The sequence below is a fragment of the Sminthopsis crassicaudata genome, chromosome 1 (genome assembly GCF_048593235.1).
Source record: "Sminthopsis crassicaudata isolate SCR6 chromosome 1, ASM4859323v1, whole genome shotgun sequence".
NCBI classification, from domain to species: Eukaryota; Metazoa; Chordata; class Mammalia; order Dasyuromorphia; family Dasyuridae; genus Sminthopsis; species Sminthopsis crassicaudata.
This window is the reverse complement of record NC_133617.1, coordinates 585496020-585521925: the sequence shown is the minus strand read 5'-3', so window position 1 is coordinate 585521925 and position 25906 is coordinate 585496020. Positions and strand designations below refer to the sequence as shown.

Genomic DNA, 25906 nt, shown 5'->3' with positions numbered 1-25906 from the left:
TTAGTGATTTTTACCCTCACTTAATATTAGGACATTTTATTAGATTTGCTGACACCAGAAGTCTTAGCTATCACATTAATGTAACTTTCAGAGGTATCATCTGATACTTTGTTTTGTTACCATTTTAATAATAGAAATGCCTCATTTTGTTCACATACTTAACTAATGCGTCTTCTCTCAAAAACCATCCATTTAAAAACTTTTCAAAGTACATTTTATAAAATGGCTCTTTGTTTGATTAACGTATATAGTTTTCTTCATACCTTCAGTTTGCAGAAAAGTTTCAGGAATTCAAAGAAGCTGCTCGATTAGCAAAGGAAAAATCCCAAGAGAAGATGGAGCTGACAAGCACGCCCTCCCAGGTGGGTATAAAACTCTTCTCTGTCAGGCCATGTGTGCCAACAGTTTCTTTGATGCTCAATTTGAATCAGGAAAAATAATGGAGAAAATAAGGTAATTTCAAAATGAAAATAGAAAAGCAGTCTTTTTAAAAAATTCTGCCTTTATTGATGGAGAATAGTTCCATGCTGTATTGATCTAAAGGGGTCTAGTTTATAAAATTAGCTTTTAAATGTCAAAACTCAAGTTTTTTAAAATCCACAAAATATTTTCAGATAAAAAGATAACTGAATATACAGTAGCTTTGTTATTTCTTACCATCCTAGCTCTAGAGATTGGGAAAACCTAAAATCAATTTGGCAGATAATTTCCTCATGCCTACTTAAAACTTAGCAATATACAATGCATTGTAAAAATTATAATTTTATAAGTCATTGACAAGTGAATTCCCCCCCCCCCATTGGCAAGTTTGAATTAGTGTCTGTTAACCTATTCTTCATAACAATTTTCTTCTGAAGATCAATCAGAACTCGAAAAAAAGTTTCCTGTAATGGGTCTGGGATATTATTCAACACATTAAATCTCAGTATCTTGTTAATGCGCGTCCTCCCTTCCTTGATTAGACCACAATCTAATTGGTCTTGGTTAGTAGTCATCATACTGCTGTGGTTAAAAAAAAAAAAAAATAAAAAAAAAATTTAAATGCATCACTTGAGAGCTACCCTTCTGGAGATGAATCTCTTCTGAAGTTAGGTGCTACCCTAACTTGCCAGCCCCTACCATTGCCAGGCTCATCTCCCAAATCCTCAAAGGTTAGGCCTTGCCAAAACTAGCCTTTTAGAACTAAGAATTATCTCTGTGAAACTCTGCATATTATGATTTAAAACCTTTTTTTTTTTTTTTTGCATTAGTATAGTTTGCTGAAAGTAATTTATTTGTAACAATAGTATTAAGACATGTTGCAGTCTGCATTTCTTTGCAATGATGATGATTATTATTTTTTTGGAAATAAGCTTTTTGAGTGGCCAAAAATCCGTAAGGGTTCAAAATGAAGCAGCTTAAATTGGAATTCAACATAGTTTGGTAGGGTGAAAGATGAGCATATTGAGATCAAAACCATCAAAATAGCTATTTTCTTAGTCCTTTCTATGTAAAATAAGTGAACAAAAGCAAAAAATAAAAAGGACAATTAGGAGTACCATATCCCTAATGCTCAAACCTTTAGGGATTTTTGGCTTTGATATATAAAAAAAATGAGAAAATACTATATAAATCACATCTCATATTTAAAACTTTTTTCTTTTAATTAAGCTTTTTTTTTTTTTCCTCACTCTTATTTCCTGTCCATTGAAGGCTTGACAGCAGAGCTACTAGTCTTCCCTAAATACATCTTGTCCCTCAAACAATTTTTTTATTTTCCATGGAGAGGGGAAAAAAATCCTCATGGGAAGTTTATATACTTAAGCAAGACAAATGTCCTTACTGGCCATATCCAAATGATTAGAATTCTTAAGTTTTGCAGTTATTTATCTTTGAAGTATTGTTGTATAAAGGAGTGTCACTTATTTAAATGTCTTATCAGAATTTGAACATTTTATATGAAATAATTTAGGTGGTTGGTAATATTTCTTTCAGCTAGGAAAAACTATACAGTAAGGTAAATTTATTGATTTCAAATTATTAATTGAAAACTGTAAAAACCCTATCTACCCCATTCTTATCACTGTATTGCCTTTATAAGTTCAGTGATTCTCTGAAGTTGTAGAAAATTAAATTCTTAAAATTTTGCAAACACATGAAAGGGAAATTTTTTTTAAAGTTGTGTTTGGAGATGCAGTATTCTTGGACTGATTCAGATTGATCAAAGTTGGTCCAAGGCCATAGGGCACTAGCAAAGTGTTTTAGTAGTTTGTTAGAATAAGTTGACACTCATTTTTCAGTCATTTTTAATCAAACTTTTCTCGGAGAGTTCTTTTTTTCCTATCTCCACTGGCATAGCGCGTTTATATTTCTGTATGTTTTTTGTTTTTGTTTTTTTTCCTTTAAGCTTAAAGGGCTGATTTTGGGTTGACTTATTAAAGCTAATCTAATCATTAAAGTTCAACAAACTGATGCCTCACTCTTGCAGGTTCCACAGCAATTTCAATAATGGCATGACCCAAGAGTCTCTTATGTCCCAAAATTATATTTTGCTATAGTGCTGATTTAGCCAGAAAACCTCCCTAATCATTACTTTATTTTCAGATCCCTATTCACATACACTTACATTTAAGTAGCAGCAGAAATCCCTTTAAAACTATTACTTGCCTCAAAGGCATTTTCAGAGAGAGTATTATATCTTTTAAAAAATTATACTAGTCAGTGTTAATTTTGCTTTCCCCTTTTCAAATTGTTTCTCATAAAAAAATTTTAGAAATTTTTATGTAAAAATGTACTTCAGAGACTAAATATGCTGTCCCTCATTGCTATTTTTATTTTTTATTTTTGCCCTTATTCATTTATTTTACATTCAAGGGACCAGAAAAAAATATTCATGGGGGGGGGGTTCTGATTTCAATATGTTCATCTTTCCTCAAGGAGGGGAGAAAGTGCTGATCAATGGGAGGATTGCTAGTACCTGAACTGTGCCTTGAGGGAAATCAAAAGGGGAAGGTGAAAAGAATACATTTTAGGATTAAGGGACCAGTAAATAGAAAGCTAAACCTGGGAAATAGTAAGTCAATTTGGGAACAGAGACAGTGAATGAATAATGTGAAATAAATCTGGTAGAATGAATGGGAGTTAGAGTGAGCAGAGCTTTAGGAATCAGGCAAGTCAATTCTACAGATACTTATTAGTGGCTACAGTGTATACAGTGAATTGTTCTAGGTGTTGAGGAAACAAAGACAGAAATGCAACATTTTTAAATCTTCAGGAATTGGTGTTCTATTCAGTTCTAGTCCAGGCACTACCACTAACTAATTATGACCTTGTACAACTCACTTCTCCCAATTTCTTATTGCAAAGAACATTAAAGGCCATCTAGTTCCTCTTCTTCATTTAGCAAGTGAGAAAACAAAAACCTAGAGAAATTAAATGATGGCTCTAAAGGTCATAGAAGTAGTAAGTGGAAGAGCTGGAGTTCTAAAGCAGAGTAGTTTGAGCCTAGATCTAGTGGCACCTCCCCTCTCCCCCTCCTCCCTGCCCTCCATGTCATTTACCATTCTCTATAAATTGATGGAATTATAACACATTTTCTAAGGTCCCTTTGTTAATAATTATTTAATTTTGTTCCTCTGTCTTCATTAATGTATAATAATCCTTACTCTGATCAGTGATTTCTCTCCACCTCAAGGTCTTTGGTCATCTATATAATTTTTCTTATATATATATATATATATAATAAAAGCAAATTGAATTCATGCTACCTTTTTAATATATTCTTCTTTTGGAGTGATTATCATTAGATGTCAGCAGTCTTAGTCTTGTTTTCTAATAATGTTAAAAGGAGCCAATCTATAGGTTTTTGGGGGGTGGGGGTGGGATCCTGCTACTGAGTAGCATCATGAAATTGAACATTCTCTTTCACTTTTCTGTCTTTGTTCATTTATAAAAATGTGCAGCCTTGACTAAAAGTTTTAAGTTCTTTCATGTTTAAAATTATATTTTCTTTAACATTAATTTTTTTTTTTAACTAAGAATTGGTCAGTTTCTATAAATTTGTGGGTTAGTTTTCCTCTGAAGCTGGGTGTACTTTATTCAAGTATTACCTTGCTGTATTGTATTAGTTGGCCCCAAGTGGCTTTTATTTTTTTTGTACTCTGTTTTGCTTATCTATGAACAGAGAAGAGGTGAAAAAAGCAGAAGGGGAACCCATCAGGGTGGGACCACTTCCTTCGAACAATCAGGGCATATTTTATTGAAGAAAGGCTACGTGGTAAGGTTACAAGTAGAGCTATCAATCTTATAGGCATGAAATCAGATTTAATGAATGTCTAAAATTGCTTTTGGGAAAAAATGATTGCCAGAAGTTAGGTCCTTGTTTTGTATAACTTACAAAAGCCATTGTTTCTAACAATGCAAGTCTCATTAAAACCATTATAGAAAGAATTTACTCTTATTTCTGCTGCTATCATCCCATGTTAGGCTAGAGTTTACCACAATTTTCACTGGCCAGAGATGTATAGACTTGATTGGTGGGAAAATATCCCACAAGTCTGTAATACTTGCCTCAGAGAATTAATTCTGCAATCCCTACCCAGTTATAATTCTGTTATAATTTGCTTATGTTGTTTCCTACTTAATAAATGTTCTTTTTCACCTTTTCAATGAAATAAATATTCTTCTGCTTTGAAACTAGTGATAGAATTCTAGAAACAAGTTTATTCAAAGAGAAAAGAGATATTATATTATTAAAAGTTCCCTTTTTAAGAATCAGATAGTATTTAGTGACCTTATCACGCCCAAATGACAAATTGTTACTCAAATTCTTGGAACTCACTTATTTGTATGCTACTTATTTTTTTTATAACCGACACTTGGGACCCATAATAATAATACTAGCTCACATTTATATAGCACCTTAAAGTTTGCAAAGCATTTTATGTCTGTAATGTTTATATATGTTATTTAATCCTTGCAACAATCCTGGAGGAGGTTGTTATTGTCCCCATTTTACAATTGAAGAAACTGAAGTATCCAGCAATTAAATGATTTACCAGAGTCTGAGGCTGGATTCAAATTGTGATATTGTGTATGGACTCCCAAGTTTAGCACTCTCTCTACTAAGCTACCTAATTGCCCAATAAACATATGGAAATATGGGACATTTATTTCCCATTTGTGCTAATCTGATTCCTACTGTTCCTACCTTTAGTACACAGCTATTCTCAAATACAAGATTATCTGTATCAGTACCAGTGATAGATCTCCACTTTGCAGTCCTACTGCCTTTCTTTCTGGGCATTCTGGCTAGCCATGGACAAAGGTAGCCCTGGACAAAATGGTGAAATATTTTAACACAGCAGTCTGCTTCAATATATGATTTTTCTCTCTCAATTCTCCTTCCTCTTTTCCTCTTATCTCCCTTTAAGGTTTTCAGAATTGTGATATTAAAATTACACTATCCAAATGTGTGCTTTTTTCCTTATTTCACCAACAGTATAGACGAACATATGTCTTGTGCCTCAAATTTATGATAGAGAGTATAGGCTTTTTTGGCCATACCCACTCTGTAGGGAAATAGGGAAAGAAAGGAACTTTGAATGTTTGAGTGGTGAATTTTGTGGTGAATCTCTGACACATCTTGTTTCTTTTAATAATTATGTGGTCACATCTGTTGCCTTTGGCTTTCTGATGATCTGGGCCCCAAAACTTGTGAATACAATCAGAATTTTGCCAAGACTAGATGTTTGCAACATTTTTTCTGTATTTTGGCTAGCTCATCTTTCCTGATTACGGAATTAGGAAAAAGTCTTTCTAGAAATAGGCAGATGTTTTCTTTAAGATAAGTCATATTTCACATTTGTATTATTTCGCTTTTAACATTGAGAAAATTCCTTCTTTCCCATAGGAAAGCATGAAGTGAAGGTAGTGAGTGGAAAATTGTTTGCTGCTTTCACTAGCCCTTATATTAAATCTCTTTATAGCCATATTTTCTAAGGTGTTTTTTTAAATCCTTAATTGTTTTATACATCTAAATAAATTTAAGAAATCCTAGTTACAAAGGGAATGTTTTTACATGTAGAAACCTTGCATTCTAAAAGAGATGTACACTTTAAAACCACACATTTTTATTACATTTACTTTGACATTTATAACTTTGACTTGATATGATTAGCTATGTTTTTTGAGGGCTATGTTAGATTCCCCAAAGTGACACAAATTTAGAATAATTTAGATAATAAAAAGTGATCTGGTTTAAATTTTTTTTTATTATAAATCTGACAAAAATACATACCACCCCAAACATCTCTATATACAAAGAGGAACAGGAAAACAAGATTCCACAGGGATAAATCTCTATTATGTGCAATTTACATTTATTTTTAGATATGTAATAAATTTAACATTTTCAAAATTATCCTGCTTATCTACATCTCCCTATGAATCCTTCTATTTATCTACTGCATTTAAAAAAAAAAAAACCAGTGATGATTTTCTTCTTTTGGAAGAATCACTATCACTATTCTCTTCCTTTCAATTCTCCTCAATTAAAAAAAAAAAAAAAACCTCTCTTGTAACAAGCCTAATTAAATCAAACATTTCCCTGTTATGTCTTAAAAAAAAAAATTATTTTATTTCACATCTCCAGTCTATCAACTTTCTAGGGTTCAGTTACATAACATTTTTAAAACAAATTTTGATTTTTGATTTTTGCCTATTTGGACATATTCTTTCATAGTTTTAGAGCTGCAAGGGATCTTTCAGCCATCTTGTTTAAACCTCTTATTTTACAAAGAAGAAAACTAAATTCAAGGGGTTAAGGGATTTGTTCAAGTCACACTGGAAGTGACAGCTGAGATTTAAGACCAAGTTCTCTGGCTCCAAATCCAGTCTTCCTTCCACTATTCTTATGCTACCATCATGGACAAATATAGACAAAAGTAAGAAAAATCTTGGGAGGTTGGAAGTAGGTTGGGGGGCTCTTGATCCCTCAGTCCTACAGTCTCATATTAGGTCTAGTCTCATTTCTCTGGGTGAGGCTTCAGAATTTTGCAGTCTCAGCTCATGGGTGATGACAGCTACCCAAGTGGCTCATGGGAATTGTAGCAGGTGGGGTAATACCATATGTAGTGGGAGTAGGCAGGAGCACAGCTGCATGATGGTTAGTTGTGATTGAAGCATGTCAGGTGCTGTGACAATTAAAAATAGGGAGGATCGAAACACATTTGTGGGATTGTCTAATTTTGTAGATTTTTCCTTTGTCTTTCATCTTCCCTTTTCTCACTCCAGCTTATAATTTTCATTCTTCAAAAAGTTTGTAAGCAGTATTCCCCATATTCTTGTTGCAAGACTCGGATTTTTCTTCCCTGGAGCTACAGTTGCATTTACCCTGAGGCTGCAGAGGGATTGAACCTAGAGCTTAGACATTCATGTTTTCTCTTCCTACACTCTTTTTTAATTATACATATTTTTAATTTACACACACAAGCCTCCCCCAAGCAGACTGCAGTTAAGCACTGATGTATTTATATATACATATATGTATATTCACCTGCATCCATACACATATCTGTGTACACATGTATGTAATATACTTATAAACATAGACATACACACATATATACATATATGTATATATGTATATATATATATACATTTTTACATATATAAATATGCAGCCATCTCCCTACAGTCATAATCTCTAACTTTTCCACTTTTTACTTCCTAATCTGTCCCAGTACTCTGCTAGATACTTACATGAGAGGCAAGTAGAATCATGGAACCCAGGTTACTTTCTTTTAGTTCCATTAGTTATCTTGATTACATAGATTTTCCCATTGACTTGTACCAACTCGAGCTTATTACTTATCTGTTGGTACTAGTTGTCCAATCAATCTAGATTTTTTAGTTTGGTTCATCCCATCTTAAGAGAAGGTATGGTTGTATCTTTCAGTGCCAGAGAGGAAAAGTTGCTTTCTAACTTTTTTTGGCAATCCAAACTCTGTCTGGGTAATGGGGATAGTTTGGAACTGCTGAGAACATGCCAAAGTAGCAGTAATATGTTTACCAGGAAATATTTAAGCTCAGAGATCTCTCATAATTACCTTCCTCAGATAGCAGTGTTTAAACTTCCCTTTAAACTGTAGGGAAAATGTTTCTTAGCCCACACATTTATAGTTAATGAATATTAGAAGAATAGGAGGATTCAAGTAGAATATTTCAAAAGTTATAACATCCTTGCCCCATGAAATCAGCTGATGAAGGTCAAAAATTGAAGGGAAATGTAAGAAAGATTTTTCCCTTCCTTTCTTTCATGCCAGCAGTTCATGGTTCTTTGCTGTCACAGCATGTATGTTCAGGTCTCCTAAAGGGAATGCATCTCTGCTTTTTTCAAACTACAAAATTTTATCTTCTGATTCTTTCTGGACCCTCTTTTGGGTAACTTACACTTGATTTGTCAAATTGTACCAGCTTCCAATATCAAATTTAAGACCATGATGAAAGCTGTCATAGTAAGAATAATTATGAGATTTTGGACTTTAAAACAAACTCTCAGTGTTTTCTAGAGGGACTAATTAAACTTGCATTGTTATGCAAACATTGATTAAAGTTGGAAAAAAAATAAATGTGAAATTTTGTGACAAAAATGATCAGAGCATGAAATCCTGGAGTGGCATAGCAAAAATGAAGAAATATCACCATAAGAGCTCTTTTAAAAAGCTCTTTGATTTTTCTTTTTAAATCTGCCTTTGTATACATGGTTTTGTCAGAGATGAGAAGTGATGAATCTACAAGAGTTATCTCTTGTTCCCAAGGCTTTAATATTTCCTTCCTCAATTATTGTTCATTTTCTTTTGTGCTTTCATTTTTTTCCTACTATTTTCCTTAAATATCTTCTGTAGTAGACAAATAATTACTTAAATAATAAACTCTAAGATTAATTTAATTTGTTTGCTTCTAAAAACAATATAAATTTTGTTTCTTTCATGTATGAGTTGCTATGTTTTTATAAAGATATTTCTTTCCAAGTTTAATTTTGATTTCCATATGACCTTTTAAGTTTTAGTTGAAATATGGACCATAAATGAGCATACATCACACTCTTAATATGACATGATGTTTAACTAAAGTTCAATTTTTCTTTTTAAAGGAATCAGCAGGAGGGGATCTTCAGTCTCCTTTAACACCAGAAAGTATTAATGGGACAGATGATGAAAGAACTCATGAAGTGACACAAAACTCAGAACCAAGGGCTGAACCAACCCAGAATGCATTGCCATTTTCACATAGGTACAGATTCAATTCAAGCATCATGATTAAATAACAAATGTATGGTGTGCTTTTACTTTGCATACGTTTGAAAGGTATAATAACACTGAATGAAAATTCCATGTCGGGTCTCCTTTATTTTTTTTCAAAGGGTATAGTTTCTATTAACCACAAATGAAATATTGTAAAAGCTCACTAATCTGGAATTTGCCGTCATTCAGCTGGGTTCAGTTAAAGTTTAATTTTGAACTATCTATACAGAAAAGATTTGCTGAGCAAATTAATATGAGATTTCAGTGAAACAGAGAATATGATGTGATTCTTAGTTTTTTAACATGGTGCCCAAAGGGCCTTTCTTTGATTAGCCTTGTTCAGGTTTCACTCTATATGTGTAAGAGACATAACTATCTATCCTTCCTGAAAACAAAATGATAATTCTCTAGTCTTTCCAGATTTAACTGAATTAATGAGGATTTATAGCATTGTTTTCAAAAGGGATTTTCAGGGGTGGGGGCAGCTAGTTGAGGTTTAAGAACTCATATAGTGAATTTTTTTTCTATTTTATTCTAGAGATTCTTTTAACAAGAAATAATATTGAAATAACTTTTTAAGAGAATTGAAGGCCTTTTTTTAAAAAATCAGATCAATTTTTACTTTTGTACCAAACTGATAATTGACCATATGTGGTAGATAGCTTTAGGAGATTTACAGAACTTCTGTGAAGTTAATATGAAGTAGACACTTATATTATCTCAGTTCTAAGAAAGCACTTCTCTCTATGAAACCTTAAAAGAAGTAATCATATTTAAAATTCATAGAATGGTATGAAAATGTTTTGCTTTGTTGTTCATTACTCCTTTTGAGGACATTAAAATTGAATTCTTATTGATGGTATTAACACTTTGGTTTGCATGCTGTGGAACAGGCTAGCCATGAAAATGAAAGGAATGAAAACTTTTTACAAATTACATTTTCTAAAGTTTAGTTTGATTAAATTGGAATTAGAACAACATAGGACTAGCCTCATTGTCTTGCTGAGCCTCTATATAGCTCAGTCTTAACCAGGACCAGAGTAAGGGAAGTCTTGGTCTTTTTAGTCACAATCATATGTTTTGGGAACAGAAGTCTTTTTTAAGAAATAGAATGCCTATTAGGTTTGAGGGGGAACTGATATTACATTTTATTATTCAGAATGCTTAAGAAATTTGTTTAGTGCAAAAACAATTGAGTGGTTGTGTATTTTTATATTTTTTTATCTGTTCTTAGTAAAAAAAATTTTTTTTGTCAAAAAAAGCGTTGCATGAAAAAAAGTTTCTCTGTTGATTTTTACTACTTTATGTTAAACTTGTCACATGATATTTTCGAATATTCAATGCAAATGAACAAAAGAGGGAGACAATATTTTAGTGGGATGAGTTTTTTTTTTCTTTCTGATAAAAGACATTTATTGGGATGATTGGGAGAGGAAAATCCCACACCCTCTTGAGTGTGATTCTTAAAGTTCTTGCCAGTCTTGCCCACAGGATGGCTGACTCAGCTGTCCTAAACATATTTAAGAAGTAGCTTGCTTTTAAATGAGCTGTGTAAAGTAACATGTAGCATTCAGAAGCTAGAAATTTTGTCAGCAATTGCAAATTCTACCTGGCACTTAACTTATTTCCAAATACCTCTAGTTTTGGGAACATTATTAATGTTCTACATTGGTTCCATTTTTGATGTTGCTGGGTAGAATTGGTCTTCTACTAGTGCCATTTTATATGCCAAGGTGTCTCACTAGTATGTGGTCACCGTTTCTTTAACATAGCACTGCCTCAACTAGAAGCAATTGCAATTTAGCCACGGATGTATTATCCTGCTCACAGGAGCCACTTAATTGTTTTTAATCCTAACATTGTGTATATTAGTTCCATGTTTGATTCTGAATGTCCAACTCAAATGGAAATAACTTATAATTTGCATGTCAGTTTACAGATATAGAGAGGCTAGAACGAAACTTTGATGCTTGTTTTCCCTAAAAATCTTTTAAAAAAAATTTCAGTATGTTAGTAAAGCATGGCAGATGTGAAATCTCTCACTTCAGGTAGTCCTTAATAGTAAGGGGCCACATTTGACTATGCTACTTAAATGTATAGCACAAATAGTTTAAAATTTCACTTTTTACTATCTTTCTAACTATATCTTTTACAAGACATTATCTTTGATTTTGTTTTGATATAAATCAAAAGAAAAAAACCTGTACCAAAAAGAAAGATTTTTTCTTTTGCTTTAAAGTCTAGAAAAATGAATTGACCATATTTTTGTATAGATGTTTCATTTCTGTCAGCTAGTATTATATTCATAAAATAGGATAGAGCTAAAACAGAGCTTAGAGATGGATTCCAAAGTCTTATTTTAAAAGTGAGAAAACTGAGGTTTGAGGTCATACTGTTAGTGCTGGATTTAAGACTAGAAAAAAATCTCAAAGGCAAAAATCAAATAAACCAAAAACCCTATCTTATTAGTATAAAATATCTAATCTCTTTCTTTTGTTCCTTAGACGATTGATTCCGATTTTTAAAAAATAATAATGCTAACTGGTTAGAATTTTGCTTCTTTTCTCTATCCTAACCCATATATGATAACACACTGGGTAACCTCAAGCAATTCGCTCAACTTGTAAGCCCTCTAGGCAAATTTCTAATACCATATAAATTGCAGAGAAGTTGCTGACCTGTTAGGTCAGTCAGTTTTTCATCTGAGAGTGTCCTACTGGAAGTCCAGTCCCTTTCTCGATTCTGACCCATTTCTCTGTGAAGGTTACTAACCAGTAATACAAACAAGATGCCAGTGTGTACAACAGGTGAAGTGGAAGAGGAGGCAATACCCTACCTTTTTGAAGAGAAGTATGGCCCTGGCAATTGAAGCTATTGCACATGGAATTCCATTTCATCTAAATTTCTTCTTTTTTTAAATAACTTTTAATTTGAAAGTTTAAGCTGACATAGTTAGTTTGGCTCACTCACCAAAGAGAATCTTAACTAATTTTTTACCTAGACTCTCCAGTAAGATTGAAATCCTTTGCTATGAACAGGTATGTTTAGTTTGTAGCTCTCTATCATTTTATTAACTGAGTAAGCTAAGCAATCCTTGAGCTAAGGAGCTCTGTCCTAACTTTTAGTATATTTATCTCTATTTATGAGCATGTTCTGAAGCTATTGGGAAAACCTATTTTGAAAGATTTCCAAACAGAGGAGGATTTTTAGGTTTGAAGTTATTTTTTGACACCATGGAAGTTGTTATAAAAATTTGTGGTAAACCTAGTTGTTATCTTTCATTGTTTTGTGCATTAACATATAATGTCACTACTTCCACTTAATTTGCTCAGTGCAATTTTATGATACTCAGATATGCAGTATTATATCTTGAAAAGCTGCTGTCATATAGCATTTCCAGACTTGGAACAGACTTAATAGTATATATTAACTATTCAGGAAACTATTTTTGTATTGATAGTTTTAATAAGAATTTGATTAATTTCCTTAGTGGAACAAATTCTTTTAACCATTGCTTATGTTTAACTCTCAAGATTTAGACAGTATGCATTCAGATGGTGCTGTTCAATTTTATGCATTTTGTTGGTGCCGCATGTATATGTTCTGTTCTCTAAAGCAAAATATTAACTTTCTGCTAGTCTATATGTTTCCTATAGTTTTAGTTAAAGGATGTACATGGAAGCTTCCTTTTCTAGTCCTATTTTGCTTTAGTCCTATGCAACAATTTTACTAACAGCTTTGAAATAGGATGGGTTTCATTTCACTCACAACTTTGGTTAATTTTTAAGAGATTTGTGAATTTCATATTTATTGGACTTTGAAAGATCTAGTTCCTTTACAACTGGATTATTCCATTTATATGCTTTTGTGATAAGAATTATTTAATTTCCATTTGGGACAGTTTTAAATAAAAATTTTGTTGTGAATTACTATACACTTGATTACTTAAAATTATTAAATATAAACCTGTTCTAACTTAAGTAAAGAGTGGAGGAATGGTTAATGTGAAACTGTTTTGTTTTTTTTAACTCTTTCTTACAATTACAACACCCATTTTCTTATTTTTTAGTAGTAAATGGGAGGCACTTTCTGCACTGAAATATTACAACACTCAAAGCATCCTTTTCCAAGATACTCATATTGCAAAGAAATGAATAAACTAGCAGTATGTGAACTGTGACATTTCATTAAGAAGTTTTTGTCATTAAGATTTAATTATAGATTATTTATAACCAAAGCTATATAGTTCATAATAAAGAATGACAAAGAATTATAAATGAGGTTTTTTTAAATTATTATTTTCTACCAATCACCTCCACCAACTATTGGATTAGAGTGTCTCAAATTATGGCAACAATTGAAAGATCATGGTCATCAGCTGTAATCGTTCTGAACTTGGTCTACATTTATCACCATTCACAGAGAAGCATTTACTAAGTGTTCTTTGTAGGGTTATACAAAGTCAGTTAAAATCTCTGGCCCTGGGGAGCTCATAGATTGATGGGGAGTTTGTTTTATTTTTATCAAAGCTAAATTAAGAAGCAGTGAGACTAAAAGGGGAGTAAAACAACCTTAATCCTGTTAGTTTTCCAATGAAACATTTAATCTTAAAAACTTATTTCATTCCTACTTTGATTAATATTTTAGAGTTACAAGAGGCTTTGAGTGCTAAAGTATTAATACTTAGTAAAATATCCAGTGGGGTACCTGGATTACACCATAATGTATGGAGTACCAAGCCAGAAGTCAGGAAGCTTCATCTTCCTGAGTTCAAATTTGACCTCAGACTTTTACCAGTCTCTGGACAATACTTAACCTTATGTGCCTCCATTTCCTCATTTGTAAAATGAGCTAGAGAAGGAAATAGCAAATCACTCTAGGATCTTTGCCAGAAAACCCCCAAATGCAGTCATATAGAGTTGGATGTGACCAAATAACACAACAAAATATTTCTTATCCTAAGGAGAATAGTTCTCATAGGAAGATAACATTACTGGTCCATTATCAGAAGTGTATGTACTTTGTTATTTCTGTTTGATGCTTGAGACATCAAATTTATCCATCAATATATCTCCATCTTGGTCCTCTTGTGATACAATATGTATTTTCATTTAATTTTTAAAATATTTTATTAATCTCTTTAAAACATTTTTAGTATTTGTATAAGAATGCAAAGTACTCACATACACACACACACACACACACACACACACACACACACTCACTCACTCACTTTGATATAACCTTTTATATAACAAAGAAAAACAAACAAAAATTCCTTGATTCAGCAGTTGTATCTGACATTTGTATGGAGCCTTCTTCCATAAAGTCTCCTCTGCTGTGAGGAGGGAGCTGTCATTATTATCCATTTTATTATTCCATTATTGGTTTGTCATTTTCTTACAATTCAATTTCCTTTTTAAGTTTCCATTTTTTGCTTATATTATTCTTTTGATTTTGCTTACTTTGCTCATCATCTGTTTATATAAAACCTGTTTATCTGAATTTGCCATTTCATCATCCTATTGCACATAACAATCCCATTACATTCAGATGTCCTAAGCTTTTTAGCCACACCCCAAAAGATAAGCACTGACTAAAGAATGTTTGCTGTATCTTGAACCTTGCCTTCTATCTGATTTCCCTGGGATATATCCCAGAATTGAAATCACTGGGTCAGAGAAATGAATAACCCATTCTTCTTAAGTGATTCCAAATTACTATCCAAATAACTATCTATGACAGCTAAACAAAGTCTCAGCGCCACAAAAAAGTATGTATACACTCCTTCTAACACAATTTCCTTTTTGGGGGGTCATCTTTGCCAATATTCAGGGAGTGAAGTAAATAATTCATAGAACAAATAGTATGTACATAAAGTTGTTCTTTTGTTTTTTAATTATATATCTAAAAGTGCCAACATTTTTATACTAGTGATATAGTTCAGGAAATTGAATTCAAGACTTTACAGTGTTTTTTATTCACAAACATATATTGTCTCTATATTCACTTTTATCTACTTTAAAAAAAAATTCAAAATGATACATTTTTTCATTTAACCACAGTAGGTAATTTCTGTGCTTGTGAATGGAAGTGAAGAAGTATTATTTCCATATCATATAGTAGTAATGATCAGTTAGTTTCTTTGAGGCATTATAGAAGGTAGTCTGACTCCAGAGATTCTTCCTGTGATCATAAGATCATAGATTATCATCATGAAGAGACCTTAAAAGTCATCTTGTTCAGCTCAGTCATTTTAAAAATGAGGAAGCCAAGAATCCTGATAGGGTTTACAAAACACACAGGAAATTATTGAGTAAAGATTTGAAAAAGGGCCTTGGACTCCAATTTTAACTCATATTTCATTATACTTTGTTGCCTCAAGCATCAAGTTTAGTTTTAGCTATTATCTTTTAAAAAATTACTTCAATTTACCTTAAGAGGTGATTAATACATGCCTGTTAATTGTCTTTTTCTAATTAGCATCAAATGTTTGATTACTTCTAGTTCAGAGTGATGAGAATAGATGTGTATAATATATATTCATACACATAATTATTCACACACATATATTCATACACAATTAGCTTAGAAGACACGAAGATTCTTTGAGCTAAACCAATAATTAAAAGCTAGCAAACCATTAGAAAAATTGCTTTATCATAGATCTAAAAAAGATCTGTGGAATGCCTGCTGTATGCTAGGAGTCTAGGAGGGAAAAATGAAAGTCCCTTCTCAAAAGGAAATTACATTCTATTGAGCAGAAATGTGCATAGAAAGTTAAATGCAAATTATATACAAAGTAATTTCCTAGGTTGGAGGAAGTCACTAGCATCCCAGGGATCACCATTTGCTTCTTGTAGAAGGTGGTGATTGGGCTGAGCTTCAAAAGCAAACATCAAAAACTTATCCTCAAAGTTCAGTGCTAGCATTTGAACACCTTTCAGCCTAATTTCTGACTAAAAAGTGACAATGAAAAAAAGCCTAATATAACAGTGCTGGACAAATGAGTCCAACTCTCTGAGTTTTTTTCCAAGTTAGAATGAAAAAAGATTCTAAATGGCGAACTAGATGACATCTCTGAAATTCAAAAGAAAATGATATTGTTTTCCAGGATTCTACAATAGATCCTAAAGAGTAATTAATATTCTGGGAAAATCTAGTTCATTAAATCTCACATGTAAATTATAATTCTGCCATGGCTTTGTCTTCTGACTTTAACATGGATGTTCGGGTGTGTTTGACTCAGTTATAAAATAAAGCTATTCTACTTTAGAAGTTAAAAGGGGCAATTGGTACAGAATTAAATTAAAAAGAAAAATTAATTAAAAGAAGTAAAAAAGAAAAAAAGTATGCACAGAAATCTTCTAATAGAATCCTAGGATAATCTACAAACTAGAATCATTCTGTTACCTTAGTACATAACTTCCTCATGAACTGTCCTGCATAGGAACTGAGCTTATTTTGTCATTTCTCCTTAGAGATAGTTTTAGAAATTTGTTACTTCCCAGATATAGGCATATGCTTTCCTTATGTTTGCTTTTTGTTTTTCCCCCTTGGGGAAATACTTGGCAATGTCTTCTAAAGGGAAGATTCTTGGACTAAAAATTTGTTTATTAAACTGCCAATTCCCTGTTGTGATTTTTTTTTTTTTTATTGGAAGAAATGACTTAAATTGGACTTCATTGAGTGTCACAAAGCAAGACATTGTTCTTTCTTTCCATATCTGATCTATGTAACTAATTTGAAAGGACTCTTATGTGAATAAATGAAAGTCAGTGGGGACAAGGATAGAAAAGAGGAGACGTGTGTGTGTGTGTGTGTGTGTGTGTGTGTGTGTGTGTGTGTGTGTGTGTGTGTGTATGTTTGGAAGACTTTTATGAATTCTAAAAGATTATTGTGATATTACTAAATATTAACAAATGTAAATTATGAATTTTACTTCAAGTTCCTCTCAAGTGAGTTAATTGATCTTTAACTATTCTTAATATAAGAAACACCAGCTAAATGTTTTCTGTTTTATCTATATTACAGAATAGTAGTGAAATCATTTAAAGTGATAAGGGTATATAATTTTTAATTAAAAATTTGCCATCTAATTTGTTTTACCCTAAGACAAATTTTTCAATTAATTGTTTCTTGAGGGGTGAAATTGACTTTTCATATACTTGCATGTTTACCATTCACCTAAGAGTTTTTAATAAAATTTTAAATAGTCTGCCTGTATGCAATGAAAAAATCAGGTGAATTCATTTCTGCCAAAAATCACTTTAGGCAGAATTATTAAGATTAAAACCAAATGAAATTTAGGTTGAAATTATTCCTTAACACCTATCTTGAAGGGTTGTTTTGAGAATCAAATTAGGTAATATTTGTAAAGCACTTAGTAAAATGCATGGCACATAATAGGTGCTTTATAAATACGATTATTATTGTTATAATCATCATCTAGATAATTTTGTTTTACATAACACCTTAGAAATAATCTATACTTCATGAGAAATATTGCACAAATTTAGTAACTGCTTTAATTTTATAGGTTACATTTAAATTAATGTAGAATTGCAAACAAAAAAAAATCAATAAATTTTGAAATTCTTTAGATTCTTTAGAACTAGAAACTTATACATTTTTTAAATGGCTAATGAGACTTTACCTTGCAAGACAAAGAAACATCATTTTCCATCTTAAAAATTAGACTTTTCAGAGGCAATGTTGCTTCTGGAGACCAAAGATCCATTAAGGTACAGTTTGTTATTATTGCCTCTGAGAAAGAAAATGCAACTTAATAAATTTATTCTTTAAAACAACATTTTATTTGATAGGATTTTGTGATATAAATTACACATCTGATGCTTCTAAAGTTACTTTAATCTTTTGAAATAAATTTAATTCATCCAATTCAACCACAAATCAACTTTAATATGAAATTACCAGCGTATAGTGAGTTGTTCAAAGGTTAGTTGATTTCATATATCAGATTCCAGTTTATATAGTGGAAGATACAGTTTTTTGGTGTACACACACACACACACACACACACACACACACACACACACAATATTTGGTATTCACTAGGTGGCAAATAATGTTTCTTTTATATCTAGGTAAACTATTGCAATTTAGCAATTTTATGTGCACCACTTCTTTGGGAAATTGAAAATGAACAAAATTATATTTAAATATATATGGTTAGAATGGATGCTTATTAAATCAGACAATGTTATGTTTCCGTAATAATAATCCTTGACATCTCCATACAGTTTTAAAATTTACAAGATACTTTACATTTGGTATTTTATAACCTTATGAGGTAAGGACTATTATCTCTAGAAAAAAAAGGCTCAGAAAGATTGTTACTGGTACTATGTTAGATTTTTCCAGTCTCCAAGTCTAGCATTCTATCCATGACCATAATTTACCTCCTATAGACTTGAGTATCTTTAACTTTTTTTTAGACTCTGGCAATCTACTTTCCTACATAATACATCAAATATTATCAGAAATTCTTTGTGTTCCCTTTCTTCTCTCTATCCAAATAATTATACATCATTTAAGTTCCTACATTTATTTCCTCCTGAGCCCTGATGCTAATTCTTCTAGTAAAGAATTATCTTCTATCTGAACAAACCACTCTCATATTTTTTTTCAAAACAAGTTATAAGAACTCCTGTGTATCTTATGTCCATTGATGAGCCCTTTCTAAATTCAAAAGAGAATTCTCTACAATTGATTTGGCTCTGTTGCCAGTGATCTGGAATGACCTCTTGGTAAATTTACCATAATCTGATCATGGGATTTACCAGATGTCACCCAGAATGTCTAAATTCTAGTTTTCGGCTTATGAAGATGCTGCTCTCCTCTGATGAAGACGAATTTAAAATCCCTGTGCAAGATGCAAGCTGCCCATGCATTAAAAGAAGTAATTAAGAATGAAAACTTGAAAGGCCAGAAGCATCACAGTCCATAATTCAAAGAAGAGTCAAGAAGCATTTTCAAAGAATATGGCTAACTGCATGACTTCTTGCATAAACCCCAGATTGTTTAGATGATCATTGTTCTGTTTTCTATATAAAGTACTTTGCAATATATAAGAATCTATCACTTCCTTTGTGGCTTTAGGAAGTACCATTGCTTAACCAAATTTACAGAAGGCTCCAATTTACAATGAATAAGGAGTCTTTATACAAGTGAGGGGCACAAAAAATATCTCAAATACAAATATATTTTATTTATTGAGTACAGCCCTTTTGGCAACCTTCATTAGAATTTTATGGATATATGGGCTTAAGAATATTAGCAATACAACTGTTTTTCCCCATGTAAAAGATCCTCTTGTGTTAACTTCTTTCCCCTGTAAAATTAAAATGATCAATAATCCCCTACCTCACAGGGGTGTTGTGAGGCTAATTTTAAAGTGTGCTGAAGAGAGACTTACAGTTCACAAATGTTTGCCTCTATGTATTCAAATAGTTCCTACCATCATCAAATTTGAAATACTACTGTAGCATCACACTATTTTTGTTTTTATAATTTAACAGTAATCTTTACAATTATTAAGAGATACTTGCATTTTCTCAATTATATCTAATAAGATTTAATGAAAATGTGTATGATTTATCTATTAATAAAACCCCTTACATAAAAGTTTTTCATTTCTGAAATGTTGCATTGACGTTTTTCATTTTTTTTTTTCCATTCAAAAGCTGTATGCAGCTGTGAATTAAAGAAAGGAAAAACTACAGTGAGTGTGTGTCCCCCTTTATTTAGTCAGGAGTGAAGCATTTGTACCCTTAATTAGGATAATAAAAGGGCCTTTTATCCCAATTGTAGGTATTATTAATGGAGGTGGGGGGATAAAAATTTAGACTCTCACAAAAAAGGAAAAATATGAAAAAATGTTTCAAATATTTTTGTAAAATATCTAAAACTTAGCAAGGTGTGTAGGATAAGAATTAGTGGATGTCAGAAAGTTGTGTTTAGGAGTTGAAGTCTTGGTAGTATTTTTGCAGTGATAATTTCCTTAAATGGTAGAAAACATAGATAGAATAAATATTTTGTCCAATATGGTAAAAATGTGAAATATTTATGACCAATTTTTAAAAAAATAAATCTTTTTAAAAAAGGAAAATATAATGCAAAGATTATGAAAGGAAATTAGTACTTTTAGGTAATTTGCAAAATTATAGAATATACAATTGTGTAGGCAAGACCTTGACTATTTTGGCTTAGTTATTCTATGGCATGGGATAATTTCTTTTGCACATAAAAATCTAAGTTATTGCAAGCAACTTAGGTTCATCATCAGTTACAAATTAAATATATGACATGATTAAAGGTGATATTTATAAACTAATTTAAAGATGTTATTGTGTATTGCTCTACATTTTCCTGCCAATAAAAACCATATTTAGGTGGTACTTTTAGGTTCACAAATAACTTCTTAATAATCATGTGAGGTACATAATTCAAATATTTTCTTCATTTTACACATGAGACTCTAATAGATTGTAAGTATCTGAGACAATGTTTGAATCCAAGCCTCTTGATCCTGATTACAAAGATCAAACCACCCCATCAGTGATACTTCCTAATAAACTCATTCCAATGGAACTCTCAGTTTTCAATAGAGTACTATTAAGTAGTACAAACTAACTCAGTGACTCTGAATAATAATATATGCCTTACTCCACATTTCCACATCTATCATTTACTTCTTTATTGAAAGAGGTTTTATTCTCTCCCCCCCCCCCCCCCCCCCACCAATATAAGTCTTCTGGCATCACAATTACTACACTCATCAGAATTCTGATTTTTGTTCAGTGTTTTCTTTTACAATTTTACTTACTCTTAGAAAGTACTTTTAGTTCTGTTTGTCCTCAACATGAATAAGACTTTACAGATTTCTCTGAATCCCTCATTCATTATGACACATAGTATCATAATGTTCTTTTACATTTATACACCATGATTTGTTTAGCTATCACATAGTTAATAGACATCCATTTGTCCTCAGTTTTATTTTTGCCACTAGAACAAAAATATGTTTATTTTCATCAATGATAGATTTATCACAAAGATACATGATAAATTGATCTGAAAAGTAGAAAAATCAAAATTAATGTTACCTCTCATTTCTACTATATGAGTTTAACTGATTTTATGCTGTATTGATTTTATAATTGAGTCAGCTTTTCCTCTGAGTTAACTTAAAATTATTTCTTGTCATCCAAAAGATCTATCCTTGACTGTTGTGCAATTAACAAAGGTCTTATCTTCCTAATAAACTTTTCTAGGCACTAGGGTGTTTGCTAACTCAGATCTTCAATAAGGTCAGCAAAATTCTGATAGGTTCTATAAAATAACATTCTGTAGTTATTGAACAAGCCTGCTTTCATTAAAATAACCAGTCCTGTTATCCCCATGGCCGTGCTGCTATCTGTCCTATAATCAATCATATTGTCTTCCCTTCCTACCCAAAACTATATGAGGGCTGGGGAACTTTATGTTGGTGTCTTCGGTTATTGAGGGATGCTATTCATCCAATTTATTGTTTACTGCTTAGCTAACTAATAAATTGGTCATGCTCAGATCACTTTCTCTCAGTTTATCTTAATTTTCAAATGTAAAGGAGGAATTTCAAAGTCTTCTGTGCTATATTTTCTCTTCCTCATTTTCCTCTTCTTTGCTATTCACTATATAGGGGTAGCTAGATGGTGGCGTAGATAGATCACTAGCCCAGGAGTTAGGAGGATCTGAGTTCAAATTCGACCTTGGACACTTAATACTTCCTAGTTGTGTGACCATGGGCAAGTCACTTAGTCCTAATTGCCTAATAAAGAAAGAAACAGACAAACTATATAGCTAAGGTATCACTTTCAGGTTTTTATTTTTATACCCATGGAAAACAAGATAATTACACTTAAATGAAAGAGATAATGCAGTTAAATGCATACCAGATACATATGAAGAGAATACAAAAAAAGTGGTTAAGTAAAAGGCTGTTTGGAAGGGGGGCACTAGCAGATATTTGATTATATTAAATTAAATCCAAAAATTTTAAAATTCAAAGAATTACCAAAACTATTTTTCAGAGTTTTAAATTCCTTATTTTAAGTGGTTTGAGTGCAAAGTATTTTAAACATAAGATTTATTAAAATAATGAGTTTAATTTTGAATATTGATTTTTTTTCCAAACTTTAAATAGTATCCCAAAAGTATATATATACAGAGAGTTCGATAAATGTCACATTTTATTTTTCCATAATAGCTTAACAAATAATGGCTTATCTAGGCACTGAGTCATTTGTACTATTTAATCCAGTGGAAAAGAGTATGTTTTTATGAAGTGGCTAACATTAAAAGACCCATTATACTTAACTAGTTGTTAGAAAGAGTATGTATATACCTATCAGTGTCTCTCTCTATATGTATAAAAACAAGAGATGGAATTTTGCATAGTAAATTTTAAATAGGTATTTTTTATAATATCTGACACCATTTGGGATTTTCTTGGCAAAGACACTAGAGTGGTTTTAATAAGTATTTGTCTTTTATCTATTGAATATATAAATTGGGAGGAGCATTAGTAGGTCTTTTTCTGATGAACCTTATGAGAAATTTAAGACAACTACAAAAGAATTAACTGTTATGGCATTTAAACAGTACAAGAAAGATGTTTGGAATCTTCTTTTACAAGAAACCTCTAAAAACAGGATAGATTCTTATCAACAACTGCATCTGTATAATGAAGAGGGTAGACTAAATGATTTCTTAGTGCCTTTTCAAAAGCAGATTCTATGATCACCAAGTCTCCATATTCAGAAGGGGATTTGGATAAGTCACTTGTGATACTAACAAGGGGAAGCAGTTCAGTTGTTTTGAATCATTAAACTGTTGCTGCTATAATGTGATATATAAAATGGCAGATATTAAGTAGAAAAAGTAAACCAACCATTTCTAATTTATCTCTAAAATTTCTGAAATAAGTATAAAGATAGTGAGCAGACCATGATTTCATCATTTAGGGAACTCCTGCAAGAAGAAATTTCTTCTATCTATACAGGCCATCACTTCTTCTGTACCTAATAGCTTCATAGAATAAAAATGTCATAATAATAGTACTAAACATATTTACTAAAAACAATGAATACACACTATGTACCAGATGGACAGATAGATGGAACAGTAAATGGAGTGCCATTCCTATAGTCAAGAGAACCTGAGTTCAAATCTGGCCTCAGATACTTACTAGCTGTCATCCTAGGCAAGTTACTTAATTCCATTTGTCTCAGTTTCCTCATCGGTAAAATGAGCTGGAGAAGGAAATGATAAATCATTCTAACATCTTTGCTAAGACAACTTCAAATGGTGTCACAAAGTCAGACATAACTAATAAACTAAACAATAAGATTATCCCAGGCGCTGTGCTAAGTATGTTAGAATAAGAGACAAGCACTATTATCACCCTCCCCCTTTTAGAAGGAAACAGGAGGCAAATAGAGGTTCCATGACTTGTCCAGAGGTTCATACAGATAGAAAATGTCCAAGGCTAGATTTGAACTCAGGTCTTCCTCATTCCAGACCCACCTCTTTAGCTATGATGAGAAATACTGTGGGAAATTTGCAAAAGGGGATTGATGGAATGAATACTTTGAGTTGAGAGCATGATTGAGAGGAAGGGAGAGTTGGGAAGATGTCAGAAGAATTCATAGATGCTGTAATACCTAAATAGGGCCTTAAAACAGGGTTTTAACTTAGGGTCCATGAAACTTAAAAGTGTTTGTGTGTATTTTAATACCTATAAATTAATCTAACTTACTTCCTTTGTAATCCTTTGTGGTTTATTTTATGAGTAAAAACCATTCTGATAAAAGATCCTCCAACATCACCAGATAGCCAGTGGAGATCCATGATATATAAAAAAATGCTAAGAGCCCATGCCTTGAAGGAAAAAGTAGGTGGAACCAATCTGAGCATGGGGCAAAATACCGGTAAAGACATAGAAATTAAATAGGATGGAACATAATAAGAGAAGTTTCCAATTTCTTTTGAATGTAGAATACATGAGAGGACTAAAGAGGTAGATTAAGGCTACTTTGTGGAAAATTTTGATGCCCAAGGTCAATCACTGAGAATTCTTGAGTCAAAAATTTTATAAAGTAATTCTACAATTCTGGCAACTTGGAAAAGGAAGAGAGTAGAGAAGAAATAACACGTGATTATAGTAGTACTGGCTAGAGATGACAAAGGCCTGAACTAATGGACAGGTGGTGATAAATGGGATAGAGGTTGCATTAGACAGAATCAAAAGAACATTAGTAATGAAATTATGATGATGGACAGAGAACCCAGATGTCTTGGAGGATGTTGGTATTGTTAATAGAAATGAAGAAACTGGGAGGATGGACAAGCTTTGGGATTTAGTTTAAAAGATGTCAGGTTTGGTGAGATATTCAGCAAGTAGTTAAAAAGATCAAAGGGAAGAAAGATTTGAATCATCTGCATAGAGAGGCAATAAAACTGTGAAATGGGTGAGCATGCTAATATGCATATTTTTATGTTAGAGAACATAAAAATATGTATATTGCCATAAATATTCTACTGAACATTTATTAAATGCTTATCAGATATTTACTATGATATATACTGGAAGTTTATATACTGGGAGCTTATAATCTGTTGAGGGGAACGGAAATATAGCATGTTCACAGAGAAGTAAAAATAAGAGATACACAGTAATAATGGAGCTATTTTACACACACACACACACACACACACACACACACACACACACAGAGTCATTACTAGTAAAAAAAAAAAAATGGAAGTGATTACTGGGGGAATCAAGAATGGATATTCTGGCACTTCAGCTGAAGGGATTATAGAAGTTCTAAGCAGTAAAAATAAGAATGGGACATAGCCTACCATTGAGAAGGAAGATAGAATGCCTCTTTTTAAATAGTATTTTATTTTTTCCACTTACATGTTAAAAACAAATTTTAACAATTCATTTAAAATACATTCCAAATTCTCTCCCTTTCCTCCTCACTCCCTGAGGCAGTAAGCAAATTTGACAGAGGTTATCTTTGTGCAATCATGTAAAACATTTCCATATTAGTCATGTTGAAAAAGAAACAGACCAAAAGAGAAAAAAAAAAAAAAACATGAAAAAAATAAAGGGGGAAAAAGTATACTTCAACTGGCATTCAGATTCCATTGGTTCTTTCTCTGGAGGCCAGTTGTATTTTTCATTATGAGTTCTTTGCAATTGTCTTGGTTTTTTGTATAGCTGAGGAGAGCTAAATCATTCACAGTTGATCAGAAGATGAAATGTCTTATATGAAGAATGGCAAATAGATCAGTCTGGCTTTAATGCAAAGCATACAAAGGAAGGATAGGCTGAATCCAGATTGTGAAGGACTTCAAATGTCAAAATAGAGTTGTATTTTATCCTAGAAGTACTGAGAAGCCGGTGAAGCTTCTTGAGCAGAAAGAACAATATATTCAGACCCACAGTCTAAGAATGCACATTTGTCAGCTATGTGGAGGATGGATGAGAAGACAATGGATGTAAGGAGAACAAATGTAAGACCTTTTCAATATAGTCCAGATGAAAGGCA

At 32.1% G+C, this 25906-nt stretch overlaps 1 protein-coding gene across 3 annotated transcripts in view; it reads left to right on the top strand.

The window, feature by feature from the left end:
• Positions 1-25906, top strand: part of HOMER1 (homer scaffold protein 1) — a 171184-nt gene that overhangs the window by 78589 nt on the left and 66689 nt on the right. The window contains exons 4-6 of one of the 3 annotated variants that reach the window (XM_074282347.1): positions 270-362; positions 4163-4255; positions 9134-9273. In XM_074282347.1, coding sequence (XP_074138448.1) covers positions 270-362; positions 4163-4255; positions 9134-9273 — 326 coding nt within the window. The remainder of the gene's footprint in view (positions 1-269; positions 363-4162; positions 4256-9133; positions 9274-25906) is intronic. The other 2 variants (XM_074282348.1, XM_074282349.1) reach the window with 2 other exon arrangements.